This window comes from Eptatretus burgeri, chromosome 5 (assembly GCF_056783735.1).
Source record: "Eptatretus burgeri isolate ZD-2024b chromosome 5, Ebu_testis_v1, whole genome shotgun sequence".
NCBI lineage: Eukaryota > Metazoa > Chordata > Myxini > Myxiniformes > Myxinidae > Eptatretus > Eptatretus burgeri.
The window spans coordinates 66,312,289-66,331,550 of NC_140965.1; the positions used below are offsets into that span (position 1 = coordinate 66,312,289).

At 44.1% G+C, this 19,262-nt stretch overlaps 1 protein-coding gene across 10 annotated transcripts in view; it reads left to right on the forward strand.

Moving 5' to 3' along the window:
- LOC147026600 (ras-specific guanine nucleotide-releasing factor RalGPS1-like) overlaps positions 1–19,262 on the forward strand; it is a 278,462-nt gene that overhangs the window by 199,981 nt on the left and 59,219 nt on the right. For 8 of the 10 annotated variants that reach the window (XM_085882173.1, XM_085882179.1, XM_085882171.1 and 5 more), the window contains one exon: positions 3,954–4,004. The exons of the other annotated variants lie outside the window; for them this stretch is intronic. In XM_085882173.1, the coding sequence (XP_085738299.1) occupies positions 3,954–4,004 (51 nt within the window). The remainder of the gene's footprint in view (positions 1–3,953; positions 4,005–19,262) is intronic. 10 annotated transcript variants of the gene reach the window in all.

Below are 19,262 nucleotides of genomic sequence, written 5' to 3' on the forward strand. Positions count from 1 at the left end.
ACGCTGTTGAATCCTTTGGTCCGCGTTATTAGCTGTGTTTGGAACGTGATGGTCGTCAGTTTGAACATTTGTAAACGCGCATTTATCCATTTAACCATTAATCTTGTTTCTAAGTCAATAAACAACGCATTTATTATCATTTAAAGAGAGTACATTTTTTCGGGCAATACATATATATATATATATATATATATATATATATATATATATATATATATATTTATATATATATTTATATATTTATATATATATATATATATATTTATATATATATTTATATATATATTTATATATATATTTATATATATATATATATATATATATATATATATATTTATATATATATATTTATATATATATATATATATATATATATATATATATATATATATATATATATATATATATATATATATATATTTATATATATATTTTTATATATATATATATATATATATTTATATATATTTTTATATATATATATATATATATATATATATATATATATATATATATTAATATTTATATATATATATATATTTATATATATATTTATATATATATTTATATTTATATATATTTATGTATTTATATTTATATTTATATTTATTTATGTTTATGTTTATATTTATATTTATATTTATATATATATATATATATATATATATATATATATATATATATATATATATATATATATATATATATATATATATATATATACAGTAGACTAGGCGTAAGTCGTCACCATCGGGACCGAGAAAAAAGTGACGACTTAGAAATGTGACGACTTACGCGTATGCGAACATTCATGATGACTGTGGGGTGAAGGATGAAGTCGTGCGTGGCCTGGACACGTATGTGTGAGAGCCGGCTATTGTACCAAAAGGAAAACACAATCCTCGGGGCATAGGTGGGGGTTCATTGGTGAGTTGGAAAGTGATCAAGCAAAGATGGAATTCATGAATCGGTTTATCAAAAGTAAACATAATGAACAACTGTAAGACAACAACTTTGCCTGCTTATCACCATGATGGGATTGACCAACGAACCCCAGAGACTTTTCTGGCGGCATCTGCCAGAAAAGCCCAGTCTCATCGGCATTGTACACGTCCCGAGGCTGATACCTTTCCAAGATGTCTTTCAATTTGCCATCCTTCCAGTTGTGCACCACTGCCGAATCCACGCTGCCTGATTCGCCACACTTCTTGACCTTGCCGATTTCCCACCTCACTTTGAATCTGTCTATCCAGTGCATCGGCAAGGTCTCGGCATCATCATGCCCGAGGTCCGCAGCGAATTTACGTGCCTTCAGCAGCAACATTTCACCATCCAACCGAATATTTGGCTGAGCCGAATTTTGCCGAAACCAGATGATGAGCGCGTCATCGACATCTTCAAAGGACACACATTTCACGCGTTTCACATTTACCACCGGCCACGCGATCTTCTCCACTTGTCCAAACATCGTGCCCTTATTCTTCAAGATATCGTTCAATGTCTGCCGTTTGATGTCCAACTTCTCAGCTATGGCTGTTTTCTTCATCAGTGGGTTTGCCTTGCAAAACTGGATAATGTCGTATTTTTCTTGGTAGGTTTTAGTTGTAAGCTTACGCTTAGTCGCCATTGTCCTGCCTGCAGTGCGATCAACGTGTGTACGCAGTTATAAATAGCCTATCACTGGTGGTGTAAACCAATGAGCGAGCATCACGATTCCATGAAATCGGGATTCTCACGAGGCAGCAGTTCCATGTGACGAGTTAGGAGTGGTAATTTACTTGAGTTTCCATTACGTGGGAACGGACAACATCTGACGACTTAGACGAAGTGACGACTTAGAGATGGCGACTTACAGAGGGATGACCCTTTATTCATAGGGACTTAACATGAGATAAATTCGGGAGTTTTTGACGCTGCCGACTTAGGCGAAGTGACGAGTTACACGCTGCCGACTTACGCCTAGTCTACTATATATATATATAGATATATATATATATATATATATATATATATATATATATATATGTATATATATATATACATATATATATATATATATATATATATATATATATATATATATATATATATATATATATATATATATGTATATGTATATGTATATGTATATGTATATATATATGTATATATGTATATATGTATATATGTATATATGTATATATGTATATATATATATATATATATATATATATATATATATATATATACATGTATAATTTTTTTTTTTTTGTCATAGGATCTTTGAAACAATGACAACTACAAAAACATTGAATACAGTTGAAACAATGACAACTACAAAACTTTAGCTTTGAGGCAACAACATAGCCACTTTTTCCTGGCGAAAGGGACAGCTTTTTACCTTATCCGGCTTTTAGCACACCTTCACCAAGTTGGGGAAAGTTCAAAACTGTTGATCGCTAACGTGACTTGCTTTGAAGTCCATGAGACCACCGAGGGAACGTAGCTGGACAGCAAGGTGCCAAAGGAGTTGTGCACACAAGGTCAACTCCCGATCATATTGTGATATAAATTGTTGTTTTTATTGTTATTATTATTAATATTATTATTACTGCAGTCATTATTTGTCATTTTGAATCGTGAAGAGAGTGGACAGCGACCAAGCTGAATTGTATGAATCTAATGTCATTTGATTTGGGAAAGTGGAATCTATCCATCCATTTTGTGTACATCATATTTATTGTAAAAATAGTTTTCCTGTAGTTTTTCCTTTGTTTCCCAGCTAATGCTTTTATCCAAATGTCTGGATACTGAGCCTATATGGCCTTGCTGTGTGGCCATTGTCCCAATGGATGCATCATCCACCTTGCAGGTTTCTCACCTTTTTCAAAATGCAAGTTAAAACTATCGATTTGAAATTTTCAATGTGGAGCGACATATCGAATAGCCAGTGGCAGAATATCTACCAATGGATATGTTTCATCATTTTGAACATGATACTGTAGGGTGCGCTGTAAAACTTGGCACAAAACAATGGAAATTTTAGAAAAAAAATTTTTTCCACTTCAAGCGGAGAGATGCAGATTTGTTTTGAGCCAGATGGTCCTGAATCTCTGCTGAAATATTTTGAATGGACACTGGTTACTAGGAGGTCTGAGTTTGCACAATGCCCATAAATTTTCGTCATTCGGTCCCCTTGTACTCTGTGGACACTTTAAATGGGGTTTGTACAGCAGAAAGATCTGTTTGGTCGATTCGCAGCAGGATGTGAAGAATGAGATGTTGCACTTTCATGATCATAGGAGGACATGTTTTTATTTCTATGAATTAATGCTTTCCTTTGTCTATTTGCATGATTCCCCCACTTGGCCCACATATTGCTCTTAACAATTGGTAGCATGCTGTTGTGGCTGGGTTTTGAGTGATTATAAATGATTTTCTTCCACCATAAGTTAATGCACTTATCACTGGAGATATTGGCCAAGTGGTATGAAAGCCTTCACATTGGCCATAATGGACTTACAAGACCCTTGCATGGAGAGAATTGGCATCTCCCACGATCCCCTCCCCTCTCCTTCCCCCAACTATGAACCCTGGGAGCTATCGTTGACTTTTCCCACCTAAAACCACACCCTGAGTTTTCAGCTCATTCCATCCAGTGGTTTAGGAATGCATACAAGTCAAACAATCAGACAAACACAAAAATAGACACTTCTCAAATGATATAACAGATACACACAAATAGATAACCTGGTTTTGCCGAGCTTTTGTAAGATAATGAATTCCCAATAGTGTGTGGAATATTTAGGGAGTTTGCCAGGAATGTCCTTTGACAGCATAATAGTCACTAACTGTTGAGATTGCTGAAGTTTCTTGTTTAAATAAATCAACAAAAAGGTACGAGGATGAGTCGAAGTATCCGCAATGATTTATAAAAAAACTGTTGTTGACTACATTTCTTATTGTACTTGCAGGTACAAGCATGAACTGTCTGCGCCATCGTGAAGCAGTTTCAACCTTGAGCAGTCAGTATTTGTGTCGTCATAAGGGAGTTAACATGACCACTCAGCTGTCCGTTTGCACCAAAGAAGAGCAGCATGCAGTGATACGATTTTTACACTTTCTGCACATTCCATAATTTGTTTTTCACTCAATATAATCGTCTGAACAGTAGAGAAAGTTAAGTTTAATGCTTTGTTTAAATAAATACACCAAGTTATAAAAATCGCGACTTTGTTAAAAATTTTGGATTTCACTCCAGATTTTGACACTTATTTTGTTCACCAGATCCGATTCTCAAATCCGATGTAATATTTCGATTATATACTTTAATTAGTCTGTGAGAGTAGATCGTGTTTCCAAATTGAGGCGTGCTTGAATAGGCCGAACAAAATGGCCATGAAGACTCCAGTAACCACAGAGGGCTGACCAAGATGGTGTGCCGCCATCTTGGTAAGGCTTATTTTGGTTTTTTTTTTGTGATGAGCACCCCCCAAAATTATCTTCAAAGGGGTGTTTTAATTAACCCAAACACCCAATTTTCACTCTTGCTTATCCTTGGAGTTTTCTTAGTATGCATGCAAAGTTTCAGGCTGCTAGGTTTTATAGTTATGGAGGAGACTAGCACACATCACGTTTTTTGTGTGTGTGTGTGTGTGTGTGTGTGTGTGTGTGTGTGTGTGTGTGTGTGTGTGTGTGTGTGTGTGTGTGTGTGTGTGTGTGTGTGTGTGTGTGTGTGTGTGTGTGTGTGTGTGTGAACTGCATCTATGGAATGAACACCCCCTTTCAAAATTTAATCAGACATTTTCCACCTTCACTTACACATCGTAACACAACTTTCAAGTGAAAAACAAAATCTGCAAATTTTAGAAAATTAATTAAAAATACAACATTAGAATATCTTGGCTGGATAAGTTTCCACCCCCTTATAGCAATTGTAAATTAGCTCAGGTGTAACCAATCACCTTCAAAATCACACACCAAGTTAATTGGTCTCCACCTGTGTTAAATTGTAGTGATTCTGAATATTGCAGGATAAAATCAGCTGTTCCTGTAGATTTCCTCTACTGGATCATGTATTTCACAGCAAAATCTCAACCATGATCACCAAGGAGCTTTCAACAGACCTCCGGGATAGAGTTGTGGAAAGGCACAGATCAGGGGATGGTATAAAAAATATTGCAAAAGCCTTGAATGTCCCTTGGAACACAGTTAAGACGCTCATTATGGAGTGGAAGGCGTGTAGTATCACCTAGACACTGCCTATATCAGGCGGTCCCTCCAAACTGGATGACCAAGCAAGAAGGAGGCTGATCACAGAGGCCACAAAGAGGTTTATGGCAACGTTGAGAGAGCTACAATCTGTTTCTGGTGTAGGTTCCCCCTCCATCCCCTCCCTTACCTCAAATGGCCGCACTGCTGACACCGCACGTGAAAAGGCTGAATGCCTAAACTCGATGTTTGCATCTAAATCTTGTGTCCGAAACCCATTGCTTTCTGCACCCACCTTACCCAGTCACACTCAGCTGTTCCTGGACTCTGTGTCCTTTTCTTCTGACAAGGTTGAGAGCTTGCTGTCAAACCTCGACTCAGATTCTGCAACCGGTCTAGACGGCATCAGCCCACGTGTCCTATAAACCTGCTCCTCTGCTCTTGCTCACCCTCTCTCCATTCTATTCACCCTCTCAGTTGCTCAAGGTCATCTGCCATCTGCTTGGAAATCGGCAAACATTACCGCTCTGCATAACAAAGGTGCAAACACAGATCCCCGTAACTACAGACCAATCTGCCTTCTCCCAATCATCAGCAAGGTGATGGAATCCATCATCGCTTCAGAAATTAAATCCTTCCTCTTTTCCAATGGCTTGATTTCCGATCGTCAGTTTGGTTTCAGAACAGGTCACTCTACCGTAGATATGCTGCTTCTGCTCTCCCAACAATGGATGGAGGTACTCGATGCCAGACGTGAAATCGGAGCCATATCCCAAGACGTATTGCGTGCTTTTGACACTGTCTGACACCCTGCCCTTCTCACCAAACTCTCTTCCCATGGTATCCAAAGCCATCTCCACTTATGGCTCGCAGACTTCCTCTCCTGTCGCAGCCATCGTGTGGCCCAGAGTTCTCTCATCCCTTTTTCCTGTCCAGGCTGGAGTTCCTCAAAGCAGCATTCTGGGCCCTGTTCTTTTTCTGGTTTTTATCAATGATCTCTCCGACTCTCTGGAAAATCCTCTTTTTCTCTTTGCTGCTGACTCCACCCTCTGTCGTACCATCTGTCATCCCTCAGACCGGCAAGCAGTAAATTCTTTGCTCTCTGCATATCTGGATAAAATCAAAAAATGGTCCAACACGTGAAGCATGTCTTTTAATCCTGACAAATCCCACACTCTCACTATGTCTCTCTGAAAGGACCATTTAGAAAAACACCATCCACTTTCTCAACAATCCTCTGGAAGAAGTCCTTTCTTTTAAGCTTCCGGGTCTCACTATCTGCCATGATCTTTCCTGGGAAAGCCACATATCCAACCTGGCCTCCAAAGCCAGTCGTCGACTGGGAATCCTCCGTTGTGCAAAGTTCTTCCTCGGCCCACCTGAGCTCCTGACCACATACAAAGCTTTCGTCCACAGCCTGATGGAATACTGCTCTCCCTTCTGGGCTGCTGCTCCTGCCTTTCACCTTTCTTGGCTTCATGCTGTGGGAACCAAGTCATTTAGGATCATTGGTATCTCCTGCAGTGAGGCTGAGTCTTTAGGCCTCTTACTCTCTCACTGCAGGCAGGTCTGTGGTCTTTCTGTCTTCTCCCATCTCCTCTCCAGTCTCCCCCCCCCCGCTCTGCTGCGATATATCCCACCCATATTTCTGCGGGGCACTCAAGGTCCGTCAGCAACCCCCTTCTGGTAAAACTACCAAAATCACGAATCGCTGCTCACCATCACTTTCATTCCTCTTTTTTCCCCATCTTTGGAATAAACCCCCACACTCTCTTCAATCCCATTCTTCCCTCCAGGCCTTCAAAATGGCTGTTCACCATCACCTCTCTAACCCCCATCCAAAACCACGTTCTTTTCTACCCCCATTAATCCACCCCAAACCCACCTTCTTCAAATTCCCTGCTTTCCTTCCTGAAAGTCCCTGTCATGTCCATCTTGCATACCCTGTGTACCCCGTCCCATCCCTCTCCCTTCCACAGATCTCCTAATGTCTCTGTTCCCCACTGTTTTGTTCTTCCTTCTCTCACCCCTCTTGTCTCTCCCCCCCCCCCTTTTTGTGCATTGTGTGTTAGCTCTCACACGAGCCTCGACAATTTATACAAAAAAGGGTGTCTATCTTGGTATTCAACTCTGTTTGTGTTCTTTCCCCCCCCCCCTTTTTGTCCTGTTGTATCCTGATTTGTTCAGCGTCCCAGTACTCGCTCTTTCATGAGCCTTGACTATGTATACAAAAAAAAAAACATTGGAACATGAGTACATCTATTTTTCATTCAAATGCAACACAAGGCTGTGGGTAACATCATTGTCTAAGGGCATGGCTGTACCACTTATGCAATGCTCTCTGCTGGTTAGGGCAGGAATTTGGAATTTGGCTCGGTGCTGGCGATAGCTCGTCTACTCTTCGTGAAGGACACCATGGGATCTTTAACATCCACCAACGAATGCTCGCAGACGAGATGTCCATTTAATGTCGATCCGAGAGATGGCACACACATTAATTAATCACCCTGCCTGGGAAACACCAGGTTGACAGTTTCAAGTTGGGTCAGAATTCAAACCCAGGCTCAACAGCTTCGAGGCCAGTGTGCATACCTCAAGGCCGTCCTGTCTGTCCATTACATCTACTAGTACATGCCCGTAAGAAGAAAAAAAATTCAACCGCGAGCAAGAAACAACAACCACACAGGCCGTTTCTTCGCTCTCGCGTGCCCGTACATGCGTGGCCCGGAAGTTCACATATCACAGTTATGATTATTCGCAATCTTGGTTTTAATGGCCAATTATTCAGTTAGCGCCAACGTATTTTACCTTTTCACAATGTCGTCGCAAGGAAAAACAAAAAAAGAAGAGAAGAGAGGAAAAAAAAATTTACTTCCTGGTTCGGAGCATATCAGCACTCTGATGTTACCGAAATTTATGCACCGTCTAATATGAAAACGATTATAACTTGGGGCATTGTGTTTATCTATAAATGCGCATAAGAAATCGATCACTTCCGGTTCCGGTTTTGAGCGGCAAGAGGTCTCCTTCGGGGCTCCCTGCTGACATTCTCAAAGTTAAGTTCCGGTTGTTATTTGTCCCGTTTTAACTGTTTAATTTTCTCACCTACATGTTAATGTGTGTTCCTAGTTCGGTTTTGTTTCAAAAATCGTGCTATTTTGTGAGTATTTATGTCGACGTTCTTACCTGGTGTTTGAGGCCTAGTCCTAGGCTTGAGGCCTACCGGTTCCACTTGGTGTTCGATCGTTTTTTTTTGTTTGTTTGTTTGTTTTTTCTCCCCATTACCTTCAATTTCTATCCTCCCCATTACCTTCAATTTTCATCCTCCCCACTTTCCAAACATCCCCCATTCTCCCAACTAATCTCTTTCTTATCTCAAAAAAAAAAATATATATATATATACCCAACAACAACAACAACAACAACACGCTCACCTTCTCCCGATTCTGCTACTTCTTCTTCCTCTTAACTTCCTCCTCGTCTTCCTCGATTTCTTTTTTTTTTTTACATTTCCATGACCTAATCTGTTGAACTCTCTCATACATTAATATTAACAACAAAAACGATCTTATAATGCTTCATCTTCCTCTCTCACACATGTGGTACTCTTTACTGTTTCACAATGCACTACTCTTCTGCTATTTCAACAGACTGCTTTCATTTCGACCTCTCCTTCATTCCTTGCCTAAAAAATCCAACTATTACAGCGCTTCTTCTCTCCATGCTCTGAATTCGCCTTCATTGCATCCATCAAGAATTGTGTTAAATCGCATCTCTGACCTAAAACTTTTAAAAACCACAGTTTGCCATGGATGCTCGCTTTCCATCAACCATTCTTTTTTCCAACTTCAGTGCCAACTCACCCCCTCACCCCTCACTCTCACTCTCAAAGCAACCATCCCACTCTTCTCCCTCCAAGCCTCCCTCTCACCTCTTTCAAAAATTCCCCCTCACCTTTCTCCCACCTTTCATCCCCCTCACTCTTCCTTCTCTAAGTTGCCCCCCTCTCATCCACCAACCTGCCTCCCTCCACTGCCCTCTCACCTCCATCTCTTCACTCCACCTCCTCAAATACTCAACTGCCATCTTCCTTGTCTCTTGTCCCCCCTCTCTCCCAGCACCACAGAGCCTTTTCTCCTCCTCATTCGGCCCCCTCCCTCGCTATTCTGCAATACCCCACACTCCTTCAGCAACCCTCCTTACCTCCCCCTCGTCCCTCGTCCTACCCTCCCCCGCCCCTCCACCTCCTGCACCCAAAGCCTCCTCCCCTACCTCTTCATTAAAAGTGTGGACCTCAAATATCCGGGGCCTTCGCTCAAACCTTTCAGATCTTTCCATGCAGGTTGCCACTGACAAACCAGACATTATCTGCCTAACAGAAACTTTCCTCTCCCAAGACGTGTCTGACTCCCAAGTATCTCTCCCTGGTTACTCCCTCTTACGGTATGACAGACCTGAGCCTCGTCCTGGTGGAGGTGTTGCTCTCTTCATCAAAGACTCTATTCCTCACTCTCCCTGCACTGCTCTCACTCCCCCACACCCCCAGGAATACCTCTGGCTTCGGCTTCCCCTCCACTCCCACCTCATGTTTATATGTGTACTGTACCGTCCACCGAACAGTGATGACTCCATCTACACCTCACTCTCCGAAAACATGGACCATCTTCTATCTTCTCATCCAAACTCTCTCTTCCTCTTATGTGGCGACTTCAATTGTCATCACGCCAGTTGGCTAGGTGTGGGTACCTCTCTCACCTGCCATGGGACATCAGCAAAAGCTTTCTGTGACTCATTGGGACTGACTCAATCGGTCAACTTCCCGACCCGGATCTCAACCAATGGTACTCCATCTCTTCTGGATCTGATTTTGACAAATTTCCCTGACAATATCTGCTGCTCTTCCTTCGCTCCAATTGGTTCTTCTGACCACGTCCTTGTTAAAGTAGACATCTCTCTGGCTGTTATCAGAGAACCACCTCACCGCCGTCGAGTCTGGCATTTCACTCAAGCCGACTGGCAGGGTCTCCGAGCAGCCATCAAACTTACAGACTGGTCTCCTATCACTACTTTCTCAAACATCAACTCATCCTGGGAATTCTTTCAAAGAAACTTGCTCTCCCTCATGCACAGATTTATCCCCTCTCGTGTTCAGTTGTCTTACCCTTCCTCCCGCCCTTGGTTTACTGAAGCTTGTGGCGAGGCAGTTGTCCTGAAACAACTTGCCTTTGCCTCATGGAAAGCAAACCCAACTGAGGGCAATCTCAGTTCTTTCCACAAAGCTCGGAACAAGTGTGTAGCTACCCTCAGGAGAGCCAGAAAACAACATCTTTCTCATCTCAAGTCTGAACTCTCAAACCTCTCTCCCTCCTCAAAATCCTGGTGGCGTTTAATCAAATCTGTTTCTGGTGTATGTTCCCCCTCCATCCCCTCCCTTACCTCAAATGGCCGCACTGCTGATTCCACACGTGATAAAGCTGAATGTCTAAACTCGGTGTTTGCAGCTAAATCTTGTGTCCCAAACCCATCACTATCTCTACCCACTTTACCCAGTCGCACCCAACTGTCCCTGGACTCTGTATCCTTTTCTCCTGACAAGGTGGAGAGCTTGCTTTCAAACCTCGAGTCAGATTCTGCAACCGGTCCAGACGGCATCAGCCCACGTGTCCTCAAAGCCTGCTCTTCTGCTCTTGCTCACCCTCTCTCTGTTCTATTCACCCTCTCATTTTCCCAAGGTCATCTGCCATCTGCTTGGAAATCTGCTAACATCACTGCCCTGCATAAAAAGGTGCAAAAACAGATCCCTGTAACTATAGACCAATCAGCCTTCTTCCAATCATCAGCAAGGTTATGGAATCCATCATCGCTTCAGACATGAAATCCTTCCTCTTCTCCAATGGCTTGATTTCCAATCATCAATTTGGTTTCAGACCAGGTCACTCTACCCTAGATATGCTGCTACTGCTCTCCCATCAATGGATGGAGGTCCTCAATGCCAGACAGGAAATCCGAGCCGTATCCCTGGACATATCACGTGCTTTTGACACAGTCTGGCACCCTGCCCTACTCACCAAACTCTTCCCATGGTATTCAAGGCCATCTCCACTCATGGCTCGCAGACTTCCTCTCCTGTCGCAGTCAACGTGTGGCCCTAAATGGAGTTCTTTCATCCCCTCTTCCTGTGCAGGCTGGAGTTCCTCAAGGTAGCGTTCTGGGCCCTGTTCTTTTTCTGGTTTTCATCAATGATCTCTCGGACTCTCTGGAAAATCCTCTATTTCTCTTTGCCGATGACTCCACCCTCTGCCGTACCATCTGTCATCCCTCAGACCGGCAAGCAGCAGCTTCTTCGCTCACTGCAGATCTGGATAAAATCACAAACTGGTCCAACACGTGGAACATGTCTTTCAATCCAGACAAATCTCACACTCTCACTATGTCTCTTCGAAAGGACCGTTTACAAAACCCCCCATCCACTTTCTCAACAATCCTCTGGAAGAAGTCTTTTCTTTCAAGCTTCTGGGTCTCACTATCTGCTATGACCTTTCCTGGGAAAGTCACATTTCCAACCTTGCCTCAAAAGCCAGTCGCCGACTGGGAATCCTCCGTCGTGCAAAGTCCTTCCTCGGCCCTCTTGAGCTCCTGACCACTTACAAAGCTTTTGTCCGTAGCCTGATGGAGTACTGCTCTCCCCTCTGGGCTGGTGCTCCTGCCTCCCACCTTTCTCGACTTCACGCTGTCGAAACCAGGGCTTTTAAGATCATTGGCATCTCCCGCAATGAAGCTGAGTCTTTGGGCCTCTCACTCAATCACCGCAGGTTGGTCGGTGGTCTTTCTGTCTTCTACCGACTCCTCTCCAGCCTTGCCCCCTGCTCTCTCTGTGATTTGTCCCAACCACATTTCCACAGGGCGCTCAAGGTCCGCCAACAACCCCCTTCTGGTAAAACTACCAAAATCACGAATCACTGCTCATCTTCACTCTTTCATTCCTCTTTTTCCCGCCTTTGGAATAAACTTCCTCACTCTATTCTTTCCCATTCTTCCCTCCAGGCTTTCAAAACAGCTGTTCACCACCACCTCTTATCTTCCCCCATCCAAATCCTCGATCTTTTCTACCCCCGATAATCCACCCAAGCCCACTTCCTTCAATTCTCCTGCTTTCCTTCCTGAAAGTCCCTTTAATGTCCATCTTCCCCTCGCCATGTTCCCCGTCCCATCCCCATCCCTCTCCCTTCCACAGTTCACCTGTGTCTGTTCCCCAATGTTTTGTCCCTTCCACTCCCGCCGCCCCTCTTGTCTCATGCCTCCTTGCTGTGAGTTGTGTGTTCGCTCTCATATGGGCCTCGACCAAGGTATACAAAAAAAAAAAAAAAAAAAAATGGCCAATTATTCAGTTAGCGCCAACGTATTTTACCTTTTCGCAATGTCGTCGCAAGGAAAAACAAAAAAAGAAGAGAAGAGAGGAAAAAAAATTTACTTCCTGGTTCGGAGCATATCAGCACTCTGATGTTACCGAAATTTATGCACCGTCTAATATGAAAACGATTATAACTTGGGGCATTGTGTTTATCTATAAATGCGCATAAGAAATCGAGAAATTATTAGAATACACGAAGTCATCACTCTCCGGAAGCCCGTACGTTGTAACCCGTAATGGGGAACGCGGCTGTGCTTCCCTTCCCCCATCGGCCACGCCCACGCAACAACGTGTCTTGTCATTGGTTTGGTAAATAAATGGCCATAACTTGGGAGGCACTTGTCCAATTAATATCAAACCTTGAAAAGGCACATCCTTAGGTCCCCAGCAATATATCTGGCAAGTTTAAATTATATCGGACCAGTGGTTGTCGAGAAACAGCGGTCACACACACACACACACACACACACACACACACACACACACACACACACACACACACACACACACACACACACACACACACACACACACACACACACACACACACACACACACACACACAAACACACACACACACACACACACACACACACACACAGCTGGAATTATAGATAGATTAATTACGTACCATTGGAACGTGAGTATGTCTCTTAATTTCAAAAACCGATTGGAAAGTGACTATAGTACATCCATGAATTGCGTACTATTGGAACATGAGCAGGTTCAGTAATTCTAGATCTCCACTGTATAATGAAACCCCAAAACACGGTGTTTGTTTGTCCTCAACCGAACCACAATGTGTACCATATAGCGCTACCCAGTGGTGATTATAGAGGATATGGTAAGTCAGCTGTGGAGAAACTACCTGATTATGCTTACTGATAGATAGATTACTGATGATTACACTTTACATGGTAATTCTTACATTGTGGATGACTTGAACAAATTTCTGTCCTGACTTGCCACACAAGCACACTCACCACACAAACATCCATTAGGTTTTATTGCGATACTATACAGCATATTCTGAATTCGGGAAATAATTTGCATGAAAAATCCACCCGAAGGGTGGATAAACTGCTCGTCATGGTTAATATCATTGTTTGTGTGCTTGTTTTCCTTCTATGTACTCCTGAATCCCTCAACAGAATGATGAAAACTGGTGGTTGTACTTAGAATGTGCATGTGATGGTTTTAAAGGATGTGCACCCACATTATATTAATGCATTCTAACCCAATCCTCTTACTTGCAGATTCCTGTGCTTCCTCCTCCTCCTCCTCCTCCTCCTCCTCCTCCTCCTCCCTCTTTCTCTCCCCCACCCCCTTTCTTTTCCTGGTCATTCATTCCCTTGTTTATTGCATATACCCACTGCCCCACTTCGAGACCATGTGGAGGTACTCGCTATTACCTTCAGAAAATGATTTTCGTTGTGCAGATCACCAATCTGAATGAAATTTGGCATACTTAAATAATTTTAGACGCTGAGTCCAAACCCACTTGTTTCCACGTCGAGGATGTGACACAATTGGTCATTTTTGGCAATTAAAGGATACACCGAACATTAAAGCACGATTTTGACACAGTGAATAGGGTTCTGTATAAACATATTGTATCATTTTAAGACCTCACAAGAGTTTTCTTTGACGTACGTATCAGTCTGACCTTGGTTCTTCATTTCTGTTATTAAAGATGTTTATAATTAAAGGTCGTAAACCGAAGCAGTTTCATATTTTTACCGGCCGAAAACGTCTGGACCGACCAGACAGGCCTTCAAGTTGACCAAGGCAACTTTTTGCTGAAATGGCAGTCACACTGGCTATTAAAGGCAGTTACAGCACCTATTAAAGACAGTTACATTGGCTCTTGCGGATTAAATCAAAGACAAAGAGACTGCGCGACTCAGCCTGATGTAAAGTAGAACCGCCACAAGAGGATTACTGTCTTAAAACTCCAGTATTTCTTGCTCTGAAGCGGTTGCTGAACTGGGCTCTTGACTGCTGCTATTACATGCTAATCAACCTGAATACTCACCACTCGCAATAGATCACCACATCAAAAGCAGTGTGACACCCGCATTCACAGTTCGTCGTCGGAATCATCGTCAGTTCTGCTTTCATCATCCATAAGTTCAATTTCTGCACGGGTCTGTTAATCGTTGGTGCAGTTTTGACACCCACAGCACTCTGCGCAGGACAGTCCTTTTGACCGGCAAGAACACTGGTTGGTCTTGCATTTCGTCTTCTTGCAATTACATTTCGTCGCCTCTAACAGTTCCTTCGGCGCTGGTGGTTTGCTCAGCCAGTGAACAATCAGTGCTCCGTTGCGTTCCACCCATCCGTGAAATGTAGGAGAAGGGGCTTCTATAAACCTCTCAGTCGCGCGGAGGTGGATCGCAGTCTGATACTTCACTCTTTTGCAATGCAGCAACAGAGCGTCGCTTGTCGGCGGCAACTTCTGTTCTCCCAGCGACTGGCTGCAGAATAGCTTGTAGCGAGCCTCATCCACACTCTTCATGGTCGGCTGATTGTACATGGCCAGATGAATTGTTCCAGGTCGTGAATGATATTCTGATCGAGCGTGAATTCTCGACCAATGCTCCCGAAACAGGTGATGAGATGGGGACCCTTCATCATCAAGTCAAATGGCCTTGTTTTGCCCTTACCGTGGAATGCACTGGTGGTATCACTCCCCGTGAAATTGTGCAAACCTATCAACGCATCGCAGACAGAACATTCCAGGGCATTACTCAGCTTCCTAATGACAATGACGATAATGTCCTTGGGACCTCCTGCGACCAGATGGAAATTTCGTGCCCGAATCTACTTCGAGTGAGCCAATGCCAACACAAACACATCGGTGTCGAAACTCTCTATGCGCACCGACTATTCATTCTGTCCCGCGTGAGTGGCATGTAGCAGTACAGGAGCTTCATGTCAGCTTCCTCATGGTCACATTCAAGTTCAGGTACTGATGACACAGTCATGACACCATTCGACGCCTTGATTTTCTCACATTTGCCGGCATGACTGACGTACAACAGCATGTCGCCCAGTTTTGATGGAGAGATGTTTCTCGTCCACGATTCGACGATGAACTCGATCAACGCCTCCTTGTTGGCTCTGCTCAGGAGATAATTGGACCACTGTTTTGGAAGGGCTTGATCACGTCTGTAGATGGTTCGTACCTGAAGATAGCCCGCCCTGCCCGCTTGTCTGGCATGCTCCAGGCACTTGATGCTGATACTTGGGTAAGTATCAAACACCACGTCCAGTCTCGAAGATTGGTTATGTTGTGCTTTGGCCACTATGATGTTCAGCACCATCTCTTCCAGTTTGACGAAAGTGTTAGGCAGTGAACCGGCCTTTATCGCCTGAATAACGGCCATTCCATCCACAATTGTTGCACTTTGGATAGGCCGAGCGTCCACACGGCAATCGGACCACAGTTTCAGTATATGGTTGCGGAGTTTGGCTTTGTCCGTCTTAGTAATCGAAACATCACCGGATGCCAGCGGGAAAGATATGTTTGCCAGTGGGTATCCGAGCAGATCGTGGAATGTTACATTGCTTTTCTCGCCAATCAACAGCAGTCGTGTGAAAAGACGACGTTCATTCGCAGTTACAACCTTCGGCGTCTGCTGGTGGGGAGTCGCCGACTTGCCTCGCGCCTTCGAGAAAGTTGCCAATTTGGCCTTCGAAATCGGTCTGAAGAATGGGACCTCACCCAAGAGAAGCCGATCATGCATGAATTGCACGACAGCATTCTCTCCCTTGACATACGCATTCATCAAGTCCGCGGAAGTGGCTGGCGGTGCGATGACACCTGAACTAATATTGACGAGTTCAAGGTGAGCGCCGGAGAAAGGGTTAATCATTTGACGTACTGTGTCCATCACTTGTACCACCACTGCTTCATTCTTCTTCGAGCTCGACACATCCAAATCCTTTCTCGTTCGGGGCTCGTCGTGGAAACCCGCCATTGACTTGCATTTCCTTGCGATTTCCGCACGTGCTGGTTGGGACAGGATCCACTTCTTCACAGCTGTGCTTTTCTGAGTGTAACCAATGATGCCTCCACTGGTCTTGCTGTCCCTATTTAAAGTCTGCTCTATGATCTGATCACACGCAACACTACTAAATCCATAACGAGTATGCTGTTTGGCAGTCCATTTGCCATCCATGCACGCTTGATCAGTGTCTGGGTGTTAGTGCTCTAGCCCAGCCCTTTCCAGCCAGTAAACGGGTAAGTACCTTGCATAGTTTAGGTGATTTATTTATCCTTTATAGTTGTCATTAATCTCACATCACGTTCATCTCTCCTCTGCTCAGCAGTTTCCCTCAGCTTTCCTCCATCCTGTGTTTCTGCCAGGGACAACTGATCACGTTGAGATTTTCCTTTGACACGGATGAATTTGTCTTTTTTCTGGCATGTGATGCAAATTCTTGGCAGTACACCAGCTGATTTGCCAGCCACCCTTTCTACAGAGGTTCTGAGGGATTTTCTACGTATTTTGTGGTATGAGTGCCCCTCTTCTTCTTGTCCGCCCACCACCTCACTGGCTCCAGCAGAAACTGCAGTAGTGCTGGCTTCTGATTTCCTTTTCCTGGCTTCAGCGCGTTTTATATGATCCTTGTTACAAAACGACGCATAGCAGAACCGGTGACGGCCGGCATCCGCAGGAGGATCAGTCATTGGCAGCAGTTTCATAATTTGATCAGCCAGCAAATGGCATTTGTTGATAGTTTCACTATCTGTGGCGTCGCACCAAGCCTTTGCACACTCGCATACCTTACGCCAGCTCTTATCCGTGAATTGCGTCACTTTCTCATCATCCTCCGTGCCCAAGTGTATGAAACAATGCATATTTGGTTGTTGAAAGACCAAAAATCACTCTAAATCACACGACAACCATGGGCGCCGCCATCTTCATTTGGTCGTTTCCTGGTCATTTCCTCCGCGATTACAAGCACGCCACGCCCACTTCACGGCGGTAATTTCAAATGGTAATAACTGTCAGTGTGTCAACTTGTGCATATGGAAACAAGTAGGAATTTCAATGGTGTGTTCTCATGAATGTACAGGGTGAATTTCGTTTAGATTGGTGATCTGCACAACGAAACTGAACGAACGACCCACCTCCACATGACCTATTCCTCGCTATCAGTCTTTTGCCTTTTTTTGTTTTGTTTACACTGTCGAGGCTCGTATGAGAGCCAACACACAGAACATACAACAATGGGAGCAGGAGACTAGAAGGGTGGGAGAGGGAAGGAAAAAAATAGTGGGGAACCGAGACATGAGGTGATCTGTGGAAGGGAGAGGGATGGGGCGGGGTACACAGGGTAAACAAGATGCACATTACAGGGACTTTCAGGTCCTTACACGACAGGGACTTTCAGGAAGGAAAGCAGGGAATTTGAAGGAGGTTGGTTTGGGGTGGATTAGCGGAAATAGAAAAGATCATGGTTTTGGATGGAGGAAGATAAGAGGTGGTGGTGAACAGCTGTTTTGAATACCTGGAGGGAAGAATGGGATTGAAGAGAGTGTGGGAGCTTGTTCCAAAGGTGGGGGGAAAAAGGAATGAAAGTCATTCTTCCATGCACAAGCAAACAGTTGATTATATTCACCACATTTACGAATGAGCACTGGCTCATGTATGAAAAACGAAACTGACTCAAATTATTTACCATGACCTGAAATCCCAGGTACTTCTCAAATCTTTGCCAAGAATACATATTGTTACGGCTGTGGAAATTCGCAGAACACCATAAAGGTCCTTGGTTCAGTTAGATCGATAAGTCTGTGTTCAGTTGGATTTCCCCACCGTTGTTTAATGGGAATTATTCATGTCACAGGGCTGTGATCTTTGAGATAGCTGTTTTTCTTTACTATCGTTATTTTGGACCAACCACATTTCAACCACCACAACCACCTTCACCACACCACCATCACATCAACCACACGCGCCTCTCAACAAACCACGCCATCCTCATCACCTCAACCACAACGCCAACCACAATTACGCCAATCACCTAACCACCTTCCCTGCTACGCCAACTACCGATCTCCTTCTCCACAAACCAAATCTCAACCCTCTCCGCTCATGAAGGCCGTCTCTGCGGAGGAAAAGGAACAAGGGATTTCGATAACGCGAGGGAAAAACAAGAAGGAACATCGGTGGCGCATGGATTTTCCTGCACTTTGGTGTGGGGGAAGTGTGATTCGAGCCAGAGGTCAAAGGTCATGTGAAGGAGGGGCCTCATTTTGGGGGAATGAATCTCCCTAGGCATGGGCCATGTAACAATTCCCTCGCCCCCCCCACGCGCCGCGAGAGGGGGGGGCGAGAGGGTTGGACACGGGCAACGCCCCTTTTCTCGAAGCTTCCCGCAGGAGCTCGAAGGAGGGCGGAGCAAGAAGCGAGGAGGAATATAAGGGCGCGCAGGAGTCAAGTCGGGTGTGTGTGGTTTCTTTTGGTGGCTTCTTTTTCTTGGTTGGGATCTTCGGCTCCTGGTGGCCTGTCTGTGGAGAAGCGGTCCGTGGAACGACCCGTTCGTGGGAGCTCGTGGTCGGTGGGGAGTCCGGGCGTGGCACCAGGGACGTGGACTGGAGGCGCTGCTCTGCCAGCTCTGTGGCGCAAACCTGCGCGTCCGAGTGTAG